This window comes from Gobio gobio, assembly GCF_949357685.1.
Source record: "Gobio gobio genome assembly, chromosome: 2".
NCBI classification, from domain to species: Eukaryota; Metazoa; Chordata; class Actinopteri; order Cypriniformes; family Gobionidae; genus Gobio; species Gobio gobio.
In genome coordinates, this window is record NC_137098.1 from 6,630,407 (window position 1) to 6,655,595 (window position 25,189).

At 37.1% G+C, this 25,189-nt stretch overlaps 1 protein-coding gene across 1 annotated transcript in view; it reads right to left on the reverse strand.

Moving 5' to 3' along the window:
- Positions 1–25,189, reverse strand: part of tpcn2 (two pore segment channel 2) — a 43,319-nt gene that overhangs the window by 13,103 nt on the left and 5,027 nt on the right. The window contains exons 4-15 of the mRNA XM_079801928.1: positions 24,531–24,708; positions 23,908–24,024; positions 22,733–22,839; positions 22,493–22,565; positions 19,026–19,125; positions 18,646–18,711; positions 18,465–18,529; positions 15,655–15,764; positions 15,481–15,562; positions 15,321–15,407; positions 6,368–6,487; positions 5,699–5,758 (exon numbers count right to left, since the gene is read on the reverse strand). Coding sequence (XP_079658054.1) covers positions 5,699–5,758; positions 6,368–6,487; positions 15,321–15,407; positions 15,481–15,562; positions 15,655–15,764; positions 18,465–18,529; positions 18,646–18,711; positions 19,026–19,125; positions 22,493–22,565; positions 22,733–22,839; positions 23,908–24,024; positions 24,531–24,708 — 1,165 coding nt within the window. The remainder of the gene's footprint in view (positions 1–5,698; positions 5,759–6,367; positions 6,488–15,320; positions 15,408–15,480; positions 15,563–15,654; positions 15,765–18,464; positions 18,530–18,645; positions 18,712–19,025; positions 19,126–22,492; positions 22,566–22,732; positions 22,840–23,907; positions 24,025–24,530; positions 24,709–25,189) is intronic.

Genomic DNA, 25,189 nt, shown 5'->3' on the forward strand with positions numbered 1-25,189 from the left:
TAGTTTCATATCTTTTACTTTCCCAAGTCTCATAGCTTGACATTGTTTACCTAAGATTGGCACAGTATCACACTACATCTTATGAGTGGACTTTTAATAAAAAGTTAAGTGACAAAAAAGTCTTCTTTTAAAGAGGGGGTAACACACACAGTTTCTGCCAGTCTCATGTTAATCCTGAGTACCTACAGAGTAGTGTTGTATCCTTCATATCTCAAAGAAGTCTTAAGTTTTATTTGATTTATAAAAGACAGATAAGCTGTACCGACTCTTTCCGAAAAAAGCCGACCTCAGGGAGGCGTGCCGTGCGGAGCCAAAGAGTCATGAGCACACACACACACACACACACACACACACACACACACACACACACACACACACACACACACACACACACACACACACACACACACACACACACACAACACGTCATCCCATTATAGACTTAATATTACAAAATAAAATGTAAACAAACATGCCCCTGCTCTTGATACAGAATCACTGATGAACACCTTTGGTTTCAATGAGAAAAAAAACTATACGATGGTGGATTCGAACCCAGAACCGAAACTCAGACACGCTCACAGGACAAACGCTCTACCACTGGACCTCGAAGCTATGCGAAAAACTTCGGGACTGACAATATTGTATTATGCTATAGTTAGGAGATGTAACATTAAGGATGAAACTATCACGTTGAACATGACTTCCCCCACTCACCCACTTTTTAAAACAAAGTTACACCACCGCATCGCATTATGGACAACTTTGGATTCACTATACGTTTGTGTTGTTCACATTATATGCACTTGCGCACCGATTGGCAACAAAACACAGACATCTGATGCAGTTTCACACACCCCCTGCAACAATCTTTCAAATCCAAAGGCCTTGCTTATAAAACATTTGTCACCGAAAATGCCAGGAACACACTAGAAAAACAAACTGCATCCACTGTTTCCTTAACGCTGGGTTCTTTGGGAAGCTGAAAGAGGTTAAATTTCCCTCACAACCAAAAACACACTTCTCTGGTGACATTGGCCCTGTCTAGGATTGCCACCCGTCCCGTGAAATACGGGATCGCAATATGGCGCATCCCGTATCAAACCAATACGGGACGCGGTTTGTCCCGTATTTTACATAGGTCCAGACATAGTTCAATAAACACATAAGGATTTTGCTGTGTGGAGAATACTGATAGCAAATATAAAGAAATCTATTTCACAATAAAGCTCATTATTTTTTAAAAATGGGACAAATAATTACTTAATAATATAGAATATAAAAATAAACATTTTTGAATTTCAGAATTGTCAAAAAAGTGATTACTGGTTCAGAATGACTGCTTAAAGGGACAGTGAGTTATATTTACTCACCCTCAAGTTGTTCCAAACCTGTATACATTTCTTTGTTATGTTGAACACATAGGACGATACATTCTATGGAAGTCAATGGTGCCCACAAAGCAGCCTGGTTACAAACTTTCTTCAAAATATCTTCTTTTCAGCAGAGCAAAGAAACTCATGAAGGTTTGGAACATCATGAGGGAGAGTAAATGATGACAGAATTTTTGTGTGAAGTGTCCCTTTAAAGTGCACCAAATAGGCTACTAAAGAGTTCTTTAGAAATAAATAAAATAATCAAATGTAAAATAATATAAAATGTGTTCACATTCACAAGTTCACATACTTGATCTCGTTTTCTTATGGTTTATTGTTGAGCTGTCAAGTTGTCAAAACTTGTCATTGTTGAAATAATCAGTTCATTACTTATTCTTTATTTGTGTCCGTGATTTTTTTTGTGGGGTCATGAATGGATGTCCCTTATTTTGCCACACTGAAGGTGGCAAACCTAGCCCTGTCCCAAATGGCACACTTCATATGCACTTTCGGTCTTGTGGACTTACAATGGCTGCCGCGTGTCCGTTAAGTTCACAAGACCGTAGGCGTAGGGTGTCCCATTTGTCATTTTAGGTCTCAGAAGAGGTCCCCTTAGGTCCCCTTTGCGGTCGATATGCACACTTGATGTGTACTTCTGCCGAGCCCGCACTGGTGCTGGTTCCTCAGTGGACTTCTTCCCGACAGTCAAAGCGGCGTTACCTCACTAAAGTGCACTAAAGTGCAGACTCGAAGTGCAGGACCCCGAAGTGTCTGCAGAGACCGTGATTAGACTCCCCCTGCAACTGCCTCATCGACACGGCATCTCAATAAACCCGTCTCTGGCGTGTTGACTCAGATTGTTCGAATATTACAATTAAATAATACTTAAATCGATATGTCATCCTCAATAAACCCGTCTCCAGCGTGTTGCCTCCGATCATTCGAATATTGCACTTTAATAATTTTAAGGTTTATTTTTCTCCATTAGGTCACCTAGTGGTTTCCTTGCCACTGTTGCCTCTGGCTTGGCTTGCTCAGTTGGGGACACTAAATTTTTAAACTAAACATCGAAATAAATCTAATTAATAAACTAAATTAACCATTTAAACTAAATTACTGATCGAATTATTGATCTAAAGCCCACACTGTCACTGTATGATAATTGAAATGCATTAAGAATACCCTTATAATGCACTATAAATGAAGGCTTCATCTGGTGTTATAATGCATTAAGAATACCCTTATAATGCACTATAAATGAAGGCTTCATCTGGTGTTATAATGCATTAAGAATACCCTTATAATGCACTATAAATGTAGGCTTCATCTGGTGTTATAATGCATTAAGAATACCCTTATAATGCACTATAAATGAAGGCTTTATCTGGTGTTATAATGCATTAAGAATACCCTTATAATGCACTATAAATGAAGGCTTCATCTGGTGTTATAATGCATTAAGAATACCCTTATAATGCACTATAAATGAAGGCTTTATCTGGTGTTATAATGCATTAAGAATACCCTTATAATGCACTATAAATGAAGGCTTCATCTGGTGTTATAATGCATTAAGAATACCCTTATAATGCACTATAAATGAAGGCTTCATCTGGTGTTAAAATGCATTAAGAATACCCTTATAATGCACTATAAATGTAGGCTTCATCTGGTGTTATAATGCATTAAGAATACCCTTATAATGCACTATAAATGAAGGCTTCAGCTGGTGTTATAATGCATTAAGAATACCCTTATAATGCACTATAAATAAAGGCTTCATCTGGTGTTATAATGCATTAAGAATACCCTTATAATGCACTATAAATGAAGGCTTCATCTGGTGTTATAATGCATTAAGAATACCCTTATAATGCACTATAAATGAAGTCTTCAGCTGGTGTTATAATGCATTAAGAATACCCTTATAATGCACTATAAATGTAGGCTTCTTCTGGTGCTATAATGCATTAAGAATACCCTTATAATGCACTATAAATGAAGGCTTCATCTGGTGTTATAATGCATTAAGAATACCCTTATAATGCACTATAAATGAAGGCTTCATCTGGTGTTAAAATGCATTAAGAATACCCTTATAATGCACTATAAATGAAGGCTTCATCTGGTGTTAAAATGCATTAAGAATACCCTTATAATGCACTATAAATGAAGGCTTCATCTGGTGTTAAAATGCATTAAGAATACCCTTATAATGCACTATAAATGTAGGCTTCTTCTGGTGTTATAATGCATTAAGAATACCCTTATAATGCACTATAAATGTAGGCTTCATCTGGTGTTATAATGCATTAAGAATACCCTTATAATGCACTATAAATGAAGGCTTCAGCTGGTGTTATAATGCATTAAGAATACCCTTATAATGCACTATAAATGAAGGCTTCATCTGGTTTTAAAATGCATTAAGAATACCCTTATAATGCACTATAAATGAAGGCTTCAGCTGGTGTTATAATGCATTAAGAATACCCTTATAATGCACTATAAATGAAGGCTTCATCTGGTTTTAAAATGCATTAAGAATACCCTTATAATGCACTATAAATGTAGGCTTCATCTGGTGTTAAAATGCATTAAGAATACCCTTATAATGCACTGTAAATGAAGGCTTCATCTGGTGTTATAATGCATTAAGAATACCCTTATAATGCACTATAAATGAAGGCTTCAGCTGGTGTTATAATGCATTAAGAATACCCTTATAATGCACTATAAATGAAGGCTTCATCTGGTTTTAAAATGCATTAAGAATACCCTTATAATGCACTATAAATGTAGGCTTCATCTGGTGTTATAATGCATTAAGAATACCCTTATAATGCACTATAAATGTAGGCTTCATCTGGTGTTAAAATGCATTAAGAATACCCTTATAATGCACTGTAAATGAAGGCTTCATCTGGTGTTATAATGCATTAAGAATACCCTTATAATGCACTGTAAATGTAGGCTTCATCCGGTGTTATAATGCATTAAGAATACCCTTATAATGCACTATAAATGAAGGCTTCATCCGGTGTTATAATGCATTAAGAATACCCTATAATGCACTGTAAATGAAGGCTTCATCCGGTGTTATAATGCATTAAGAATACCCTTATAATGCACTATAAATGAAGGCTTCATCCGGTGTTATAATGCATTAAGAATACCCTTATAATGCACTATAAATGAAGGCTTCATCTGGTGTTAAAATGCATTAAGAATACCCTTATAATGCACTATAAATGAAGGCTTCAGCTGGTGTTATAATGCATTAAGAATACCCTTATAATGCACTATAAATGTAGGCTTCATCCGGTGTTATAATGCATTAAGAATACCCTTATAATGCACTATAAATGTAGGCTTCATCTGGTGTTATAATGCATTAAGAATACCCTTATAATGCACTATAAATGTAGGCTTCATCCGGTGTTAAAATGCATTAAGAATACCCTTATAATGCACTATAAATGAAGGCTTCATCCGGTGTTATAATGCATTAAGAATACCCTTATAATGCACTATAAATGTAGGCTTCATCCGGTGTTATAATGCATTAAGAATACCCTTATAATGCACTATAAATGTAGGCTTCATCTGGTGTTATAATGCATTAAGAATACCCTTATAATGCACTATAAATGTAGGCTTCATCCGGTGTTATAATGCATTAAGAATACCCTTATAATGCACTATAAATGTAGGCTTCATCCGGTGTTATAATGCATTAAGAATACCCTTATAATGCACTATAAATGTAGGCTTCATCTGGTGTTATAATGCATTAAGAATACCCTTATAATGCACTATAAATGTAGGCTTCATCTGGTGTTATAATGCATTAAGAATACCCTTATAATGCACTATAAATGAAGGCTTTATCTGGTGTTATAATGCTTTAAGAATACCCTTATAATGCACTATAAATGAAGGCTTCATCCGGTGTTATAATGCATTAAGAATACCCTTATAATGCACTATAAATGAAGGCTTTATCTGGTGTTATAATGCATTAAGAATACCCTTATAATGCACTATAAATGAAGGCTTCAGCTGGTGTTATAATGCATTGTACTCTTAAAAGTTATAACCACAAATAGCTACGCATTATAATGTATTGTAATTATTGTTATGATTATTTATCAGATGATACAACACATTATATGTAAAGTTGTTTATAAGGCACTATCCATGTATTATAACGCATTAAGAATACCCTTATAATGCATTATAAATACAGGCTTCATAGAAAGTGTTACCGAAATGTCATTATTGCAGCAGCATGAATTGTTTTCAGTGCATGAGACGCTCACCTCCACATAGAAGTCACTTCTCTCTGAGGTGGATTTCTCTGAATTCAGAACCAAGACAGTCTGCAGAACAACAACAGACATCAGAGTTGAACTTCAGTTTCTAAGAGACAGGAAAAATAACTATACAGGATGGACTGCGTCGTCCAAGCTTTAATTCCTTTCAGTGGATATTGTTATGAGCTTGTGCATATACGCTCCACAAGATGGCACCATTTCACAACAAAACAAAACAAATATCATGTGATCAACAAAAATATTGAGGTGTATTTTTGTGAGCGCCTGGGATTTAAAATACGGTTCTAATCTTTCAATAAAATTAAAAAAAATAATAAAATGATGGTGTGTATGATCTCTTTTATATTTCTAGATTTTTCTGTAATCTGTGGTCAATGTTTTTCCTGCTTGTATTTAATAATAACAGTAAAAATGACTTAAAGTAAAGTGTTACATTTTGAAACTTTTACATTTTGTAATTTGTAGTTCAATTGAATTAGCCATTTCTATCACAAGAGCCCCTTGCAGCTCCATCACAAACCACTGGGTGGCGAAAAAACTATTTGGAAAACCTTGTTTAAATCGACTGAATTCTGCAAATGTATGTGATGTCCTTTATGTATTTTGGGTAATATGATCATTAAAGCAAGTAAAAGAGGAAATAAGGTTTCTTACACAGATACAGATGACATTGACCAAAGCGACAACGTTTCCCAGCACTGTAATATAAAAGCGGCTGTAGATATACTGGATATTCTGTAGGACAGATGAACTGTACACTGGCTTTGGTGGATGCTGCAGGGAAAAGACAAAATTACAATGCTTCATAAGTCTGCTGACACCAAAAAATTTAACTTTTAAATTCCAACTCAACTCGGTAGCAAACAGGATGCAGAACTGTAATTCATATTTGAATCCAAGGAAGTAACATTAAAGGGTTAGTTTAATTATCTATTTTTCCCCTAAAAATATCCCCTAATTTACTCACCCTCAAGCCATCCTAGGTGTGTATGAATTTCTTCTTTCAGTTATATTAAAAAAAAAAGTCCTGGCTCTTCCCAGCTTTATAATGGATGGGAGTCAATGGTGCCTTAGATTTTGAAGCCCCAAAAGTGCATCCATCCATCCAACATTTCTTACAGTTTTTGTAAGAAAAATATCAATATTTTAACTTTATAAACTATAATTATAATAATGGGCATAATTTTAGACTTCTAATGGGTGACCGGTGTTCATCAATGTCATGCTTCGGGTCAGAGGTCACTCTTCTGTCTGAACTAGACTCATGTATGACCTTTACCGGAAGCCAGTGATTATAGAACCCATCGCTTCGCCTCAGAAGGCCTTTATTAAAGGGATAGTTCACCCAAAAATATAAATCAGCTCATGATTTACATCGCCCTCAAGTCATCCTAAGTGTATATGACATTCTTCTTTCAGACGAATACAATCAGAGTTATATTAAAAAAGTCCTGGCTCTTCAAAGCTTTATAATGGCATTGACTCATTTTTGAAGTCCATAAAAGTGCATCTATCCATCATGTAACTGCTCCACGCAGTTCCGGAGGGTTAATAAAGGCCTTCTGAAGCGAAGTGGCGTGTTTGAAAAATATCTATATTAAAACATTTATAGACTAAAATAACTAGCTTCCGGTGGTCAGTGGTACACAAGTCCACTTACAACTTATATGCAAAAACTACCCATCAAGTCAAAGCCATTATAAAGCTTGGAAGACCCAGGACTTTTTTTATATAACTCTTGATTGTATTCGTCTGAAAGAAGAATGTCATACACACCTAGGATGGCTTGAGGGTGAGTAAATCATGGGCTAATTTTCATTTTTGGGTGAACTAACCCTTTAAATTGAAATTGAAACTCTGCTGTAAGTAGTTTAATATTACACTCCATTATTAAAAAGACTTTGAAAACCCATAAACATGACCATATACAAAACATGTGGGGCATTTTCTGAACAAATTAAATGTTATAGGGGGGGAAATTGTATGCAATTTATATTATTTTATTATATTATTAGATTAAATTAATTAATTTAATGGAATAATAATTGATTATATTATTAATTTAGTATTTTATTACATATTATTCTATTTATTATATAAATTAAACTCATTTTATGGACCTAATAACACATTATTTTCCAGAATGCTTTCTTAAAGGGATAGTTCACCCTGAAATGAAAATAAAGTCATCTTTTACTCACCCTGCTGTTGTTCTAATGCCCTGTGTCCTTCTATCTTTTTCGGACCTCAAAAGGAGAAATTTAAAAAAACGTCCTGCATGCACTCCTCCATATAATGGCAGTAAATAGAGACCAGGCTAAAACTTTACGAAAATGATACAAAAGTATCACGTAATGATACACTGAGACCCTCGCCATATATGGAAAGTGTTAAGGAGGCATATTATAAGCTTTTTGCGAGAAAGAAACCGTATTATTCAGTCAAAATACTGAGCTCGGCCGTTACTCTGAGTGCGTTCCTGTGAGGAGTGCAAGCCGTCAGCAGCCGCACTGTTGTCATGACAACCGTTACACAACATTCACTTCAAGAGGTTTACGTCATTATAAGTATTATTGAATTATTTCTTATCATTAGGGTTGGGAACCGAGAACCGGTTCTTATGCAGAACCGAAACTGATTTGTGAAAAATACCAGAACCGCGCGAAATTGCTAAGTTTCGGTTCCGAAAACGGTTCTGGTGCAATGTGTGTGCGAAGCGCTGGAAGCGTATCCTTTCATAGCGAGTGACAGCCAGTGTTGCCAACTCCGTGATTTTCCCGCTTTCCCGTTTTCCACTGTTGCCGCGGGCTGTGTTTCATGTCCGCGGGTTGAAACGATTGTGCAATTGCGCGGGTTTTGTTGTGAAAACCTGGCAACCCTGGCTCACCTCATCATGAATATTAATTACGTTGCCTGCCGCTTCCAGGAGTGAAACGCAGTTCAGCACTGAAAGCCCTCGCGCTACACATTTACGGTTTTGCGTCACATATTTTCTCGTTGACCACCAGCATGGCGAAGAGAAAGTCACAAGTATGGATTCATTTCCAAAGAATGAATGATAATGAAGCAAAATGTAACACGTGAAAAGTTAATAACATGCAAAGGCTGCACTAGCAATTTGACAAAACATTTGCTACAGCACAGAGTGCCTCAGGGCTTACCAGATTTATAGTGAAAGGACATATATATATATATATATATATATATATATATATATATATATATATATATATATATATATATATATATATATATATATATATATATATATATATATTTGTCAACCGTTGAGTCACCATGGTTTAGGTGAGCGTTTAGGCACAATTACCTTTGTAATGCTGAATTGCAATTTATTATTTACAAGTTCACTGAATAACTGAATTACTATTAAATTAATATATAACTAATTAATAAATATAACTAATAAATATAATTTATAACTTGGTTTTATTCAGAGACAGAGAGATAAAATGTAATAAGACAATTTCAGAGGTGTTCATTTGAAAAACAATGTGTTGCAAGAATGGCTTAATTAATACTGTAATATATGTACAGTACAGGACTTTTTTGACATTGCCAACCTGTAAATAAATTTTAGAGCAAGTAATAAACACAAAATGGATTGTTTGAGTTGCGTATTGTGCCTTTTTCCTTTACCACTATTTGTTTAATAATTTTAATGGAACCGGAATCGGAACCGGAATCGTTAGGCGGAACCGGAACCGGAACCGGAACCGGAAAATTTCTCACGATTCCCAACCCTACTTATCATATACCTTATAGAGAAGACGAGAGTCGCGTTTGTTTTTATTGTGACTGATTTCTCAAAATGGTGCGTGTGTGTGTTTATCCTGGGTACCATGACAACAGTGCGGCTGCTGATGGCTCACACACACACTAAGAGGAACCAAGGTTATATTCGTTAAAGGGGTCATAGAATGGTACATGCACTTTTACAAGTTGATTATACGGAAATGTGTGTTGGCAGTGCCTGTACACAACCATCCTATAATGATAAAAATACATCCAGTGTTTTTTTTTAATATCCTTATATATTTTCCCCTGTCTCAAATCGAGCCGTCTGACCGTGTGACGTTACACGGTGTACGCCCCTCCTACGATTGTTGATTGACAGCAGCGTTTCAACACAGACCCGCCCTGAGCGAGCTGTCATTAGTCCGCCATTGTTGATACTCTGGAGCAGAATGGCGTCTAAGCGATTGTGGTGTTGTGTTTTATTAACCTTTATATTAATCTTTGCAAATCGCTTGCACGCTTCACGATGAATGAGGCTAAAGTTTACAGGGTAAGTTACATTACGGCATGCTTTCTGTGTATGACGTTCTCAATATAATTCATAATCCCACGTTTATAATGAACAACGCGTTATGTTTGTTATTACAAACTGTGTACTCGGGTGATAAAGTTAACGTGGTAACACTACACTAAGCTTACTTTTGTACATGGTTTATAACGGTGTCTGTTACTGATTAAGAAGTAATGTAAAAAAAAATCTTATAACATAACATCAATCTGTCAATGAACTAACACATCAGTAAACACATAGCAACTACGCTACTCTGCCAGTACAAAGATAGATCGAAGTGACATGACGTTAACCAACCATTCAGAAACGTCCTGTTCGAACTTCGATGGGTTCGTCATCTGTTCCTGGTCCGACTCCGGTTCAAAATGATAAGGTTGCTTAGATGTGTCCTCAGAGACTCCCGTTGCCATTATTTCTCGAAAATATACCCTCAAATGTTGTCAAGGCAAAACTCCACGTGTGTTGTGGTGTTGTGTCGGGTCGAACCGAACGCCCCACAGAGCAGAGGGGGCGGGGTGAGCAAAGCTCATTATCATTTAAAGTCACATACACTGAAATGACTTGCTGAAAACTGAGTTGGTTTTGACCAGGTAAAATGAGTGTTTTCTTACAATACTAATGAGAATTTTTAATTAAAGTATATTACAAACTTTTCATTTAGACACTAAAGAATCATATTAACTTGTACAAAAATGTCCTTCTATGACCCCTTTAACGAAAACGAACGAAAAAATGAAAACTAGGTGGGAAAAAACATTGTCGTTAACTGAAATAAAAATAAAAACGAGCCATTACAAAAAAAACGATAACTAACCAAAAACTGTAATGTGAAATGTGTGCAAAACTAACTAAAATAAAATTATAGATTAAATGTCCTAAGTTTTCGTCTTTGTCAATATCTTTCATAGAGCAAATAACGTTCAGCTGCATTTCCTTTCCCTGCGTCTCTCACTCACACGTCTCTCTCACACACAAACACACACACACACACAGCCCCTCCCCTCCGTGCACACCGCGTCTCCATGAGAATGAGTGTTCGACGTTGAAAGCAAGTTCGCGAAAGGTTGGTATCTCGTGAACACCTTTACACAATCAAACATTAAAAAGTGGTATAAAAATATTTTTAATTCTGAATATAATTTCGTCAGTGTGTTAAAGGTAGGGTAGGTAGGATTTGGTTAAAAAACTTTTTTTCCAAATTTGTTTAAACTTTCTTTATGTATCAATACATAATTAAAATGTAAGTACTCTGAAAAAGAAAGTATGAAAATTGAGTGTCTGTAGACCTCTCACGACTGTTTTAAAGACAGCTCATTATTTCCATTCACTCCACTTTCTCCCTTCTGGGCTCTTTCCAAAGCCACGCCCCCAAAACACATGAACGCGCCACGCCGACCGCGATCAGCTCAGCTGAAAGACGCATTATTTACCTGAGACTAGCGGAGAAGAAGGAGTGGAGTGCATGTAGTGACATCATGTCAGAATCACATGTAATAAAAAATCTAACTTTATCATTATAAATATCATAAATATAAACAAATAAGACGTCTTTTAGTACTCACTCTCAAGCTAGAATAACGATACTGGTAAAGTTCAAAATACACACACAACACAGTGTCTACGACACACACAGATACAAGATAAAAACATTGGTAGAGTATATAAAAACAAACCAAGGGCCGAAATAAACGTGCAGGTAAAGTTCCCGGTGAACATGGTAAAAGAGTTTAGACAGAGGGTAGCAGCTAAAGCTACTTAGTTCTAAAAAAAGTTCCTGGATGTGGTGTACCAGCTTTTACACATGCATTTTGTTATCTAAAGTTACATTTTGCGAAATTCAACACGACAGCGATCAACTTGAGCTAAGCGTATTGAGGATATATCATCTCTACTAATGGCTCGCTAGGTGTATAACATTGTAACTTTATGCTAAGTAATGTTATGTTAGCTATATTAGGCAGCTACGTGTGCTAGTGAGACATGCTTCATGAAAACATAAACCACAAAAATGTATAATTAAAATGAAAGATTACCTGTCCAGCAGAAATACAGCCTCTTGAACTTCTTAAAATCAAACGGGTGCGCCAGGGTTGCCAGGTTTTCACAACAAAATCTGCCCAATTGCTACTCAAAACTAGCCCAAAACAAGCCTAATCGTGTTTCTCCGGTAAAAATCGCGTTAGGGGGGTAAAATATGTGTCTTTTTGGCAGGCTGCCTGCTAAAATTCGCAAAACCCGGGGGAAAATATCACATAATTGGAGTCGCTTCAACCCGCGGACATGAAAAACAGCCCGCGGCAACAGTGTAGAAGTAGCCCGACTCGGCAACACTGGTGTGCATGTGGGCAGATCCTGGAGCAAAAGCGGCGGTTGCCATGGTAGCGCGAGAGAGTGACAGGCGCCCAAGCCAATCACTTGATTCGGCCCGAACGAAAATAATGAGCGGTGTTTATTGCAGATTAAAAAGTCTAGAGTCACTCGATTTTTATACTCTCTTTTTCAGAGTACTTAAATTTTAATTATGTATTGACATATAAAGACAGTTTAAACAAATTTGGACAAAAGTGTTTTAGATCAGACTTACCTACCCCACCTTTAATGTCGACCCGAGAAGCGATTGCTACTGTAGAAAGTTAACTAGTCGCAAATTTGAGGTAAAATGCACTGGGGTTGTCAATGTCAAAACACTATATAAGATGTGATTCAAATATTAAATAAATGTTATGTCATTTGTTTACTCTTACACTGAATGTTTGCTGCTTCAATCCAGATGAGTAGGCTATTGTATAGGGTACATTTAGTATAGGGTGTGAAAATTGTACAGCTGTGGTATTTGTATAGGTTTAGCTATATATTTGTATTTTAGCTCAAAAATGGGTTGAATACATGCGGTTCATGTATGTCTTCTTTAGTCTGTTGGCTCTTTAAGTTTTTTACTGGCACACGTCACTTACACATTTTGCACTGCGGAGTGTTGAGACTGTTTACATATTTGTGCCCATATGTACATTTTATGTACAGGTTTTATTTTTGAATGAATATTTTCTAAAATTTTATGATATTTTTGTTGAGTTATTATTACACAATACTGACCTTTTTGAATCTTGCCCCTGACAAATAACCCAAATTACAAAAAAAACTAATACTAAAGGCCTGTTCACACCAGGACGATTTTCGCACGCGATTATCGCCGACGTTTAACGCCTCGTGACTAAACAATGGGCGCCAATGTGAGTGTGCACACCGGCGCGCAAAACGGCAGGCGTAAAAACGTAATAAAAAAAAAACGCCTCGGGCTCGTTTTTTTATTTTGAAGCGGCGTGTTAAAAACTGGCTGACCAATGAGATCGGCGCTTTTGTTCACGTGCCTGGAGCTGCTGAAGTGACAGTAAAATACGACTTGGTGGCGCTCAAGCACAAAACGGTCTTGCCGAGCACACATTGATACGACGAAGAAGTAGTAAGTAGACAAAGAAGAAGATTAGCTGCTAATGCTGCTTGCCAGTTAGCAAAAAGTGTGTGTGAATGGTTTTGGCCATAGACATAGTATGTCTATGGTTTTGGCAAGCACGTAAATACTGTCTCTCTTCTTCTTCTGTGTGACAAGCGAGTGTCAGAAGCGTAAAGTGCCGCAGCACCCCCTTGTGTACCGCGAGCGCATCTACTGAATGTGCACTTGCCGCATCGCCAGTGGAAATCACTTGGGTGTGAACACTCAAGACGCGCCGAAAAACGTCACGAAAAACGCTGGCGATAAGCGCACGCGATATTCGTCCCGGTGTGTACAGGCCTTAACACTAAAACTAATAAAAACTAAACTAAAACTAAGCATTTTCAAAAAATAAAAACTAAACCAACCTCTTAACTGTCACTGTCCCGCTGGCGGGACACCTGGCACTCTGTTTTTTGATCGCCTTTTTTCCGTTGCATATATTTGAGTAATTATCATAAATTAGGTATCATTCGAAAGCTTACAAACTAAAAATTCACCCTGTGAAAACAGTTTTGAAATTGGACGTTGCGTTACCATGGAAATGGTACTTTAAATTCTTCTAGCGGGCTCCTCCCCCTAGTGGGCGGAGTCATGTTTCATATTACAACATTTATTTTAACTACTTTATAATCAAAATCTTTTCTAATCTTGACAAAACATATCGTCGGAAAGGTCTGAGTCTCAAGGTTCCATGTTTGGTGACTGTTTTGTGATGGAAGTGACATTTGGACAGAAATTTACAGGAAAATGCATCAAAAAAACAATCAATGGAATTTCAATGACACCCGGTGGCTATTTTTGGTATAGCGCTTAAACATAATCTCATGGGAAATTGTATTTTTGGGATATCAACTTCAAATTTGGAACACAACTTGGTTAGACATATAGCTTTGAGTTTATAGTAATTTTAGATTAAAACATTTTTGTAAAATATATATTTTATATAAAATAAAAAATATTTAGTACAGTATTTTTTATTTACAGTAAATTTAAACTTCTATAACTTTTTCAAACTTTCCTATTTTGAATTGCTTTCACTTCAGCAATAATCTGCCGAGTGTCTGCTTTAAAACAAGACCAAACTTAGGTCTATAAGCATTCTTGAATTACAGCCCTTTAAGTTTGGATAGTACATTTTCATGTGTATTCTCACTAAAAACTAATGAAAAATTCAAAACTATAATAACCTTGAGAGGAACGCGCTCAGAGTAACGGCCGAGCTCAGTATTTTGGCTGAATAACACGGTTTCTTTATCGCCAAAACCTTATAGTATGCCTACTGAACACTTTCCATATATGGCGTGCGTCTCACCATTCACTGCCATTATATGAAGGAGCGCATACAGGACTATTTTTTTAATTTCCGCTTTTGAGGTCCAAAAAAGATAGAAGGACATAGGGCATTAGAACAACAGCAGGGTGAGTAATCAAGGGTGAACTATCCCTTTAATTACCCCAAAGGTTTCAAAATGGTCCCAAACAAAATCATTTAGGTCTTATTAGAAGCAAATGTTCTATTCTTGCCCATTCTTTTGCTGTTTTGCACTAATAAAGTTCCTCATTTTGTGATTGCATCAAGTTTTTGTGAACTTCCATACAGCGAATTCCTCTTCCTGTCCAATTTCCATCTCATAAAATGTAACAGAACTAATTCTGAACTTATGAATTCTGCCCAGCCCTGCTATGCACCATATTCTAATGATTATAATACTAATTCATCCTGTTCAAACCGAGTCTGAATTCACACTGTAATGTAAACCGATCCATATTTGTAGATGGTCACAAACCTCTTTCATAAAATCCTTGTCCAGCTCATTAAAGATCCTCTGGAAGGCCTCGCCATTGATGAAGCCGTCTGGGAACTGCTGAGCAGCCTGAGACAAACAAAAGACAGGTCAAACAAACATCCTGTTTACTTTCATAAGCTATTCTGCAATCTATACTCACCTTGATGATAGCTTGTCTGCAGTAAGACTTCATGTGGACTCTACTCATGACCCGCAGAAACATGTTCACCGCCACTCGCTCCCTGTGCAGCAACAGGAACAGTCATGTGACCAGGCATAAAACACCACATCAGAGATGGGAATAAGAGGGAATGTTTGTAAGTGTGTATCTTACACATGGCCTTCAGACTGAGTGCTGGTGTGGCCTCGGCCCGGACAGCACAGCACCTCGAACGCAGCCCGAATACCCAGACGCCTCCTGATTATAGACGTCTGAACTGACATCTAAGCACAGATAATAAACACAATAATTAAACCAACAGTTGACCCATAATAAACATTCTGTCATAATTTGCTAACCCTCATTTTGTGTGTATGACTTTCATAGAAAAGGAGACATTCAAAGAATGTTTACGCCTTTCCATATTTTTCCATATCATAAAAGACAGCATTTTCTTAACGATATTCTATTTACATTAAATGAAAATAGATATTGATTCTATTTACACTATGCAAAATAGCAGTATTTTCTTTGCAATAAGTGTAAATAGTAGTTAGATGCTTTTTATACTTATAAATAGTGGCAGACACTATTTGTACCTCAGTATTGTTGTAATTAAACGGTATGCAATAATAACAGTGTAAATTATTATATTTATGAAAATTATTAAATGGATGCCGCCTTATTGGGACAATAAAGCCCCCACCCACACCTAACCGATAAACACTTTATTATCAAACACATGTTAGACACTTTATTTCCACTTTTCAAATATTTTGGTAATTTTTATTGCAAATAAATGCCGATCTGATATGTGATTGGAAAATGGAGTAGAGCGAGTTCAGCAAAAGGCGGATTTGAACTCGGTCGATTTGCGCCAAAACTTTCTGCCACGCTTCTTACCCCTTCAATATTGTGACTATACATTTTGTCTGGCCCAATTAGACATCAGCGGGCGTAGTTAGTGTAAATAGCCTCAAAATTGGCACAATATATCTGTTATGAAAATGGAAGTGGCTGCAATCTGGGAAGCCACTTTGGCTCTTTTTTCGTACATTATAAATTCGGAGTGTCTATTTACACTAAGTGCCTTGTTGGCACAGGCTATTTACAATAACTCCGCCCAACAATGTGTGGTTAGGCAAGACAAAAGCACAAAAAACGCATGTGATCTGTCAGCAACAGTGGCGCAGGGAGTAAGGCATGTTGCAGATACTTTTGATGCGATTAAACCAAGTTTGAATCCACCTTTTGCCAAACTCGTACTTCTCCCTTTACCCATCGCATATCAGATTGTAAAGGCATTTAATTTCAATAAATATGAAGAAAATATGTGAAAAGTGGAGTTAAACTGCCTAACGGTTATTTAATAAAAAAGTGTTTATGGGGTAGGGGTAGGGGTAGGTGTAGGAAGCATTTATTTAATAAATATATTAATTTACACTCATATATGTTATTATTGCATACTGTTTTATAATGTACTAAAATACTGAGGTGCAAACAGTACTATTTACTACTTTTTACACTTATTTCAAAGAAAATACAGCTATTTTTCTATAGTGTAAATAGCCACTGCCTAATAAATTTACTTTCAGACTAAATCTTACATTTAGATGACTGATGATTGTGAACTCAATCATTTTGATGACAAACTTGGGCTCAGGGTTTGCCAGGTTTGTGTATCAAAACCCGCCCACTCGCTATTCAAAACACACCCAATCATGGCCAAAACTAGCCATCCCAATCGCGTTCCGGGGTGTTTTCCAATAAAAATCACCTTCTATTTGGTAAAAATCAGGTTCCGAGGGGGGTTTTTCCTCAACCCGCGGACTAAAAAAACAACCCATGGAAACCACAGACTTGGCAACACTGCTTTGGATCAGGCATTTCAGAATGACCAAACCAACATTTGAGATGCTGTGCGATATGATTGGTCGACTGGTTAGTCTAGTTGCCCAATTACATCCTCAGTTGAGGCGTATTAATCATATTATTTACCGTTATGTGTCCGACGTTGTAAAGAGTGATACCACTGTCCAACGTTTACAACCGTAAAGTTGACCAAGTGGATCAGGTATTCTGAGCGGGTGTGAGTGAGTGGAGGCGGGGATCATTTGCATATTCATGGATCCGCATACACAAGGGTGTAGAGTTACATTCAAGCTATTTTAAGGCATGAAGAATTGTTTTTCTACAAAAAAAAAAGTTTAAATATGTCATTTTGGTGATCAAAGATGAGCTTTAAGGGATACAATTATAAAAAAAAGCAAATATTTTGCACATGGAGGGATTTATTCAGTAAATGTGTCTCCATCATATTTTATGTGTGTCTGCTTATCGGTCTGCCTCAGTGTTTTATTCACATTTTTAGAATGTATTCACTTGGCGTTGCCATCCAGCTTTTTTATGTGATATCCCAAAAATCACATATAAATAGGTTAAATAGATGGATGGAAACTTGGGATGCACGATATATCGGCCACCATATCAGTATCGGCTAATTTATATTCCTTTTTAATGTTATCCTTATCGGCCCGATAAGAAGATTTATCCGATATATTAAAGCTGATAAATAATGTATCAGCTGAGACACTTCAGATGCACACTGTTCACCATGATGGTTTTGAACTGCTTGAAATATGATCCAAAAAGGAAAATACAGTTCAGTGCAACATGTGCAGCACAAGTCTGTCATATAGGCTACATAAAATTATAATGAGAACATCATAATTATGTGCTTATAGGACATGGATTTTAATGGTGATACTTTTGTTTTTGTAATCAGGCTTTATCTGCCAATATATCGGTTATCGGCTTTCAAATATAAAGAATTATCGGTTATCGGACAAAATTTTTAAACCGGTGCATCCCTATTGGAAAAATAGCTACTTGTGTTGTATGAAGAAAAAGGATCTTGGAAATTACATTCAAAATATATTCTGTGTTCCATGGAAGAAAAACATAATCAGAGTTTGAACACTCACCAGTAAATATCCCCTGAACTGGTTATAAATAATAGCCGTCATTAGATTCATCAACAAATACGTTCCTGACAGAAGCAATAAAAAAGTCAATGTTTAATGCAGGTTGAGAGATATAAATGCAAGTATTATTTACTGCACCCTATATTTACAGTGCAACTCATCTGAGTGCCATAAAACTTACCAAACACACTAAAGAGTATAAAAAATATAGAATAGCCACGGTTCAGAGAGTACGCTGGAATCATGACTGTTGAGAGAGAGAAAAAAGAGATGTTGGGATGAACACAGATTACAAGAGGACACTGGTGCAGTTTCACATTTAAAACACACAGACACCTGTGAAAGTTTAACAGAATGCTGTGACAAGTCACAAGACATCATGTCATGTGGTTAACGCCAATGACTCACAGCCTCTACAGCAATGAGCCAGAGATGACAGAGAATTCGACACAGGGGTGCCAAAATGTCTTATGTGTCACTGAACTAAAAGTTCACTGAGTCATTCAGAGAGTGGCACCTCCGGAGAGACTTCAGAACATTTACAGTCACATAAAGACGTACCGTCAGGGTTATTGGCGGTGGTGAGCAGCACTAGCAGAGAAGACAGGGCTTTTGGCAGGTTTTTGAAGTATGTTTCCCATTCACCGTTCTTCTTAGGGTCCTACAGAAACACATCAGTTGTGCACCAAATTACACACTATACACTTAAACACTTATGCAATATGAACTCAACAGTGTAGTGTATAGGGCTGCAACTAACGACTATTTTTATATCGATTAATCTATCGACTAATTTATCGATTAAAATTTATCACAATAATTCTCAACAATTTTACTTAAAAACATTTCATTTGACTTGCAACGTTGGCCTTCAGTAGTGTACTATAGAGAAGTATAAATGTAAACAAGCCCTTGAAAAAATGTAAAACTAAAAGAGTAAAAATTTTAAAAGGTACAAATTTGTAAACCAGCATAACAAAAAAATAGAATATCATCAAATTCTTTTTATATAGAAGTGTTGTCATGATACCAAAATTATGACTTCGATACGATACCAGACAAAAATACCTCAATACCGATACTGAATCGATACCATGGCAAAAACAGTCAAAGTAATTGAATAATATGACAGAACTTACTATTCATTGTTTTATCATTGTTTTAGGGTTAAAAAACCCTAAAAACTCACTTGGCCGGCACGAGATGTGAAATCAAGCATTCTGCGTTAGTTCAGGCAGGCCATGTAGTCAAGCTCCACTATCAGCTGATTAGAAAAAATTCCAACCCCGCCCATATCAGCTGATCCGATTCCTATGCACTCAATGGACCGTTCGCAAAGACCCGCCCCCTTTAGATACAATTGCTATGTCCGACAAGCCATTGCGCTCTCACGCCACACACGTTCTCACGTAGAGAAAATACATCGCGGAGCAAAGAGGACACTGACAACACGCCGACAGACAGGACAGGTTACTTTTGATATGAAACAAAGTCTCAACTTTGAAATTTTAATTTTTTAAAGAAATTTAAACAATAAATCGCGTTTTGTGGCTCTTTAATGTCGTGATGGCTGTAGCGCCTCAGTTAAAGCTGCTTGTGAACCGATCATCTCTTCCTTCTAGTTCATTGATAAGCATGAAATTAACATGAATGAACACATGAAATGTTGTTTCAACCGCGGAAAGACGTCAGTACACACCGTTTCTCCAAGTTCAAGTCCACTGACGTTAATCTACTAACTCTCCTGACTGCTTTGTCGGACAAAACGGCAGATTCGGCGATGTGATTGGTCAGATCGCCTGTCGATCAAACTTGCGGCGAAGGGTGAATTGGCAACTCTCAAACAGGGCGTCTTGCTTAAGCGTAGCTTCAGTTCAGTCTGCCTGCTTGGATGCTTCCACTGCACGCTGCTTTACAACCCACCTCCTCCCCAGCTCCTCCTTAAACTGTGTTTAACTTAATCAATGCCATTCTGTTGTCATTGATGCATGCTCTGTTCTCAATGGGGGATTTATGCTGTCCTCCCAGTTTAAAAAAATGGGAGGTTGTCCCCAGAAGCTGCTGTTCCCTGTCTTGGCTTTTCATGGAGCTCATGAAAAGGAAGGGGAATTTAGAACAGAGCCATATCGCCAAATGTAAATTTAGCAAAATATGCCAATAAAAAAGTTGACTATGGTTTGTCTATGGTGTTTTTGACTTAAGTGGACCTGACTAAACTGTAGTGCGCAATCCGATTGCAGCGCGCCTAAATCTACCGCAAGAGCAGAACAGAGTTTCTGTTGGAAGGCCAAAAAAAGGAGAGGTTATGTATCAGATCCAGGTAATTTGCGCGACCTGTCAAACTTTCACTGCGGCAAAACAGAGTATTAAGGGCCATTCACACAGAACGCATTTTGCGGTTAAAAACACGAGACGCTGGTCTAGAGATTAACTTCTTTTACTATGAGCACCACGTAGAACGTTGCAGTGCGATATGTTGCAAAAGATGCGAAAACGTTTATTCCAAACCATGTATACGAAAATAACGATAATAGAGGCATTTGCGAACTGCACAATATACGAAGAGTTCAAAAAGGCGTAAAGAAATAACCAACGACGATGCTGAATCCAGTTACTTATGCAAAGATATTGTGCCCGCAAATATTGTCAATATAGCCAGCTTCCCAAAAAATTATACACACAAGTATGTGTGTAAGGAAATATTGTTTCAAAATCGTGATTACAATCGAAATCTCAATAATGATAAAAAAAATCATGATAGATTTTCCATATCGCCCTGATGAAGACGCAATTGGGACGCACCTATCGACTAAGTTAACTGCAGAAATTGTGATGTTTCTTATTTGTAAGCTCGTTTAAATAAATGTCTGCTGAATTATTCAAAATATAAAGGTTGTTGGATGTCATTTGCCCCTCTCACAGCCAGATGAAATAGTCAGGATTGCACATTTAGTGCATTTTCTGAAGGAAATTAAAGTGGCTCTTTACCACGCAACAATTGCTGCCAGGATGTTAGAGTGTTGTAGACGGGAGGTGTGTGGTTGATGAGGTATTCAGCATGTAGCTATGTGGTTTCAACAGTGTTGTACTAGGGCAATCTTGCAATGTGGCCGCTTACTGGCTCCTGTCAAAAAAACCCACACCCAAGCGCACCATTCTGGTCTTTAGATATGACCTAGATATGCGAGTAAGTCTATAGAATTTTTTTTGCCCATTTTATTCTCTGCCCAGTGAAATCTTCAGTCTAATCTACATGTCAAACTTTGGTCCTGGAGGGTCACTGTCCTGCAGAGTGTAGCTCCAAATGGCTCCAAAACCAAAACCTGTTTCATATATATATATATATATATATATATATATATATATATATATACCGCTTCGGTCGATCAGATCACAAGTGGTCAACACTAAATACAGGTGTAAACGGGTCTAACGCGTTTTGAGCTTGTCCACTTTTTACCCCATTTCCAGAGGTAGTGGAAAACTCATTTTCAAACAGCCACAAAAGACCGTCTTCTCTCCGTCTACTGACCTAATGCGTGAACATTATGGGAAGAGCGCTAGCCAGACGGGATTTAAACTTTGTCGCCTGAAGACCCAAGTTTGTTTTGAAGATGAAAAACATCTCAAGCACAATGTTCTCTCACCATTCCTGATGTCTAACACACACTCACAGCATTCGGTTGGACTTGCGGCTGTCAGAGCAAAAACTAAAGCAACGTTCATAGGTAAATTGGGTGAGCTTATTTTGTCCATTAGATTGAAAGACCTGAAAAAGCCAATACATTTACCCACCCATAGACCCTCCCCTCAAAGAAATCAGGACAGAAGTGGTTGAAAGTGGACAAAAGAGACGGATAAAAACACCAGGTGTAAACGGGAACGTCTCCCTCGTCTACTTGTGATCCGATCGACCAAAACGCATCTTAATACCAGGTGTAAACAGAGCATGATTATATTTGGAGTTAGGGGTTTGTTCATATAGGGACTCATATAAAAATAAAATCATGATTGTGAGCACTTATTACATCCGATTTGGCAAAGATCAGCATTCCAATCATGGTGAATATGCAGAGGTGTAATGCCAGGAGCAGGACAACACTGAAAGAGAAATAGAGAGAACAATGTGTATTGTCATTATTTTAAAATTGCAATATTAGAATGAGACGGCATCCAAATTGAGAAGTGAAAATAAGTCTGGAATTACAAGACGATCCATATGGGAAAAACCCACAAAGAAACCCCCCCCCCCCCCCCCCCATCATTACCTTGCTATCTCTGGAAGAGTCCTCTTGATACATTTTAGAGTTTTCTTCATGAGGGAAGAGTTTTGCAAGAGGAAAAACGGGCGAATCAGTCTCCTGACTCTCAAACTCTGTGGGAGAGAACGACAGGGCAATATTACAATCGGTCAACTGCTGATTGAGTCAATCCTGCTTCCCAAGACATGCTCAGTATTTACTTATTGAAGACTTTAAAGCAGGGGTGTCCAAACCTGCTCCTGGAGAGCCGCTGTCATGCAGAGTTTAGCTCCAACTTGCCTGAAAGTTTCTAGTACGCCCAGTAAGACCTTGACTAGCCGGTTCAGGTGTGTTTAGTTGGGGTTGGAGCTGGACTCTGCAGGACAGTGGCCATCCAGGAGCAGGATTGGACACCCTCATGTGCCTGTCATTTCCCTCATGTCATGTTGTAAATGAGATTTGAGAGTGACAGTTGATGGCGAGATTTGAATGACAAAATTTTGGCCTGATATTCAAATGAGTAAATTATGAGTTTTCATATATGGGTTAACTATGCCTTTAAGGGCATGGAGGACTGAAAAGCACTACTTCAATAAAATGTAGAAACCAAGTATCAATATATAATTCAAAAAAAAATTTAAGAATCACATCAAATTGACAAATAAGCATATTTTAAAATGTTTATTTTATTATTAAAGCTTACAACCTCTTGAGTTGACTTAATTGAACTTAATACGGTAAAAATAAATGATATAAATAGAATCAGATGTGCTATTTTTTTTTGGTTACAACACCGATGATGATCGAAATGAATCGAAAATGTCTTTGCATTTAAATGAAGTAATATTTTGTGAGAAATCTTCCACTATTACGTGTGCAAACTCCTGTCACTGTTTAACTTTAATTAAAAGAAAACTAATTATTCAATTTCTATAATTGAATAATTATATATTTTCTTTATTTATTTGACGATACAGGCAGATCACATTTGGGGACTTTCAATTAAATGATTTTGAGGTCTATTTATTTGTCAATTTGAAGAGTAATTTATGAATGATTTGCTATACTGTCATATTTAACTAAATAGGAATAATTTCAGATATTATTCGATTTAAAAAGCGTTTAATTATTTACAGAAATTAATTTATTCCTTCATTTTATTCCTAAGAATAGGCATGATTAAGAAGCAGCTGTGCACTCACCTCATTGCAAACCATGCTAACACTCAACATCCAATCAATTCCTGATGCTGCAATCACTACTACATAACCAATCAGCCATTTGTTCAAACGAAACTCCTCCCATCCTATCAGATAGCTCTGCAAAACAAACAACACATTCAATACATTCCTTAGTTTAATTAAAAAGTCAATTTAAAGTCACCATGAAATTGACAATTGTTGTTTTTTATGGAATATTGACTTTTAGGTATTTAAAACCCTCCCTCTTGTGGTGACATCTCTTCTCTGATGACGTGTTTACTGGGGCGGGGCAACCTGTCACTCACATGAGATCGACCAATAGCAAACCACGACCATCAAATCAATTCCACACAGACAAAATCAAGTCCCGCCCTACATTTGTTCTTATTCGAGAAGCCGTTTCACTTAGATATACGTCACAATAGAGAAGAAAAAGACTAATCGCAACTTCTACTTCATGCTGACTTTAACTTTGTTAAAGGGATCGTTCACCAAAAAAGGAGAAGAGCAACTTTAACATTATCCTAGATGACCCCTCTTGTGTTTCACACAATTAAGTCAGTCAACGAATGACAAATAATGACAACATTTTCAGGTGAACTATCCGTTTAATGTATTTCTACCTTAACAGTGACGTCTAGGATGAAGATACAAAGGCAGACTATCTCAATCCCCTCGGTCAGTCCACAGGGTGGCTCCCAGGGCGTGGGTTTGAAACGAATGTCCGATGTGTAGGTTAGAGAGGAGGGTCTCTCAATGACGGCCAGTGCCAGTACAACAGCAATGGTGAACCCCAGACCCCTTTCGAGAGAGAGAGAGAGAGAGAGAGAGAGAGAGAGAGAGAGAGAGAGAGAGAGAGAGAGAGAGGGGAAAAGCAGATTCAATAATAATCTGTGTGTAACTGATACTGCTGACAGATTCATTCCATCAAGAGATGAAAGTCCTATGAAATGGCTTTGTGATCACATTTTTCTTTCCCGAGTTAACATATTTTCGATTGGTACAGGAAGTATAGGCAAGACAAGGTAAGCTACCATTCAAAAGTTTGGGGTCAGCACCATTTTTTTAAGAAATTAATTATTTTATTCACCAAGGATACATTAAATTGAGTAAAAGCGACAGTAAAGACGTTTAAATTGATACATAAATATTGTATTGCAAAAATTTTTTATCAAATGTATCTTGTTTTTCACAAAAATATTGCAGCACAACCGTTTTCAACATTGATAATAATAAGAAATGTTTCTTGAGCATAAATCCTCATATTAGAATGATTTCTGAA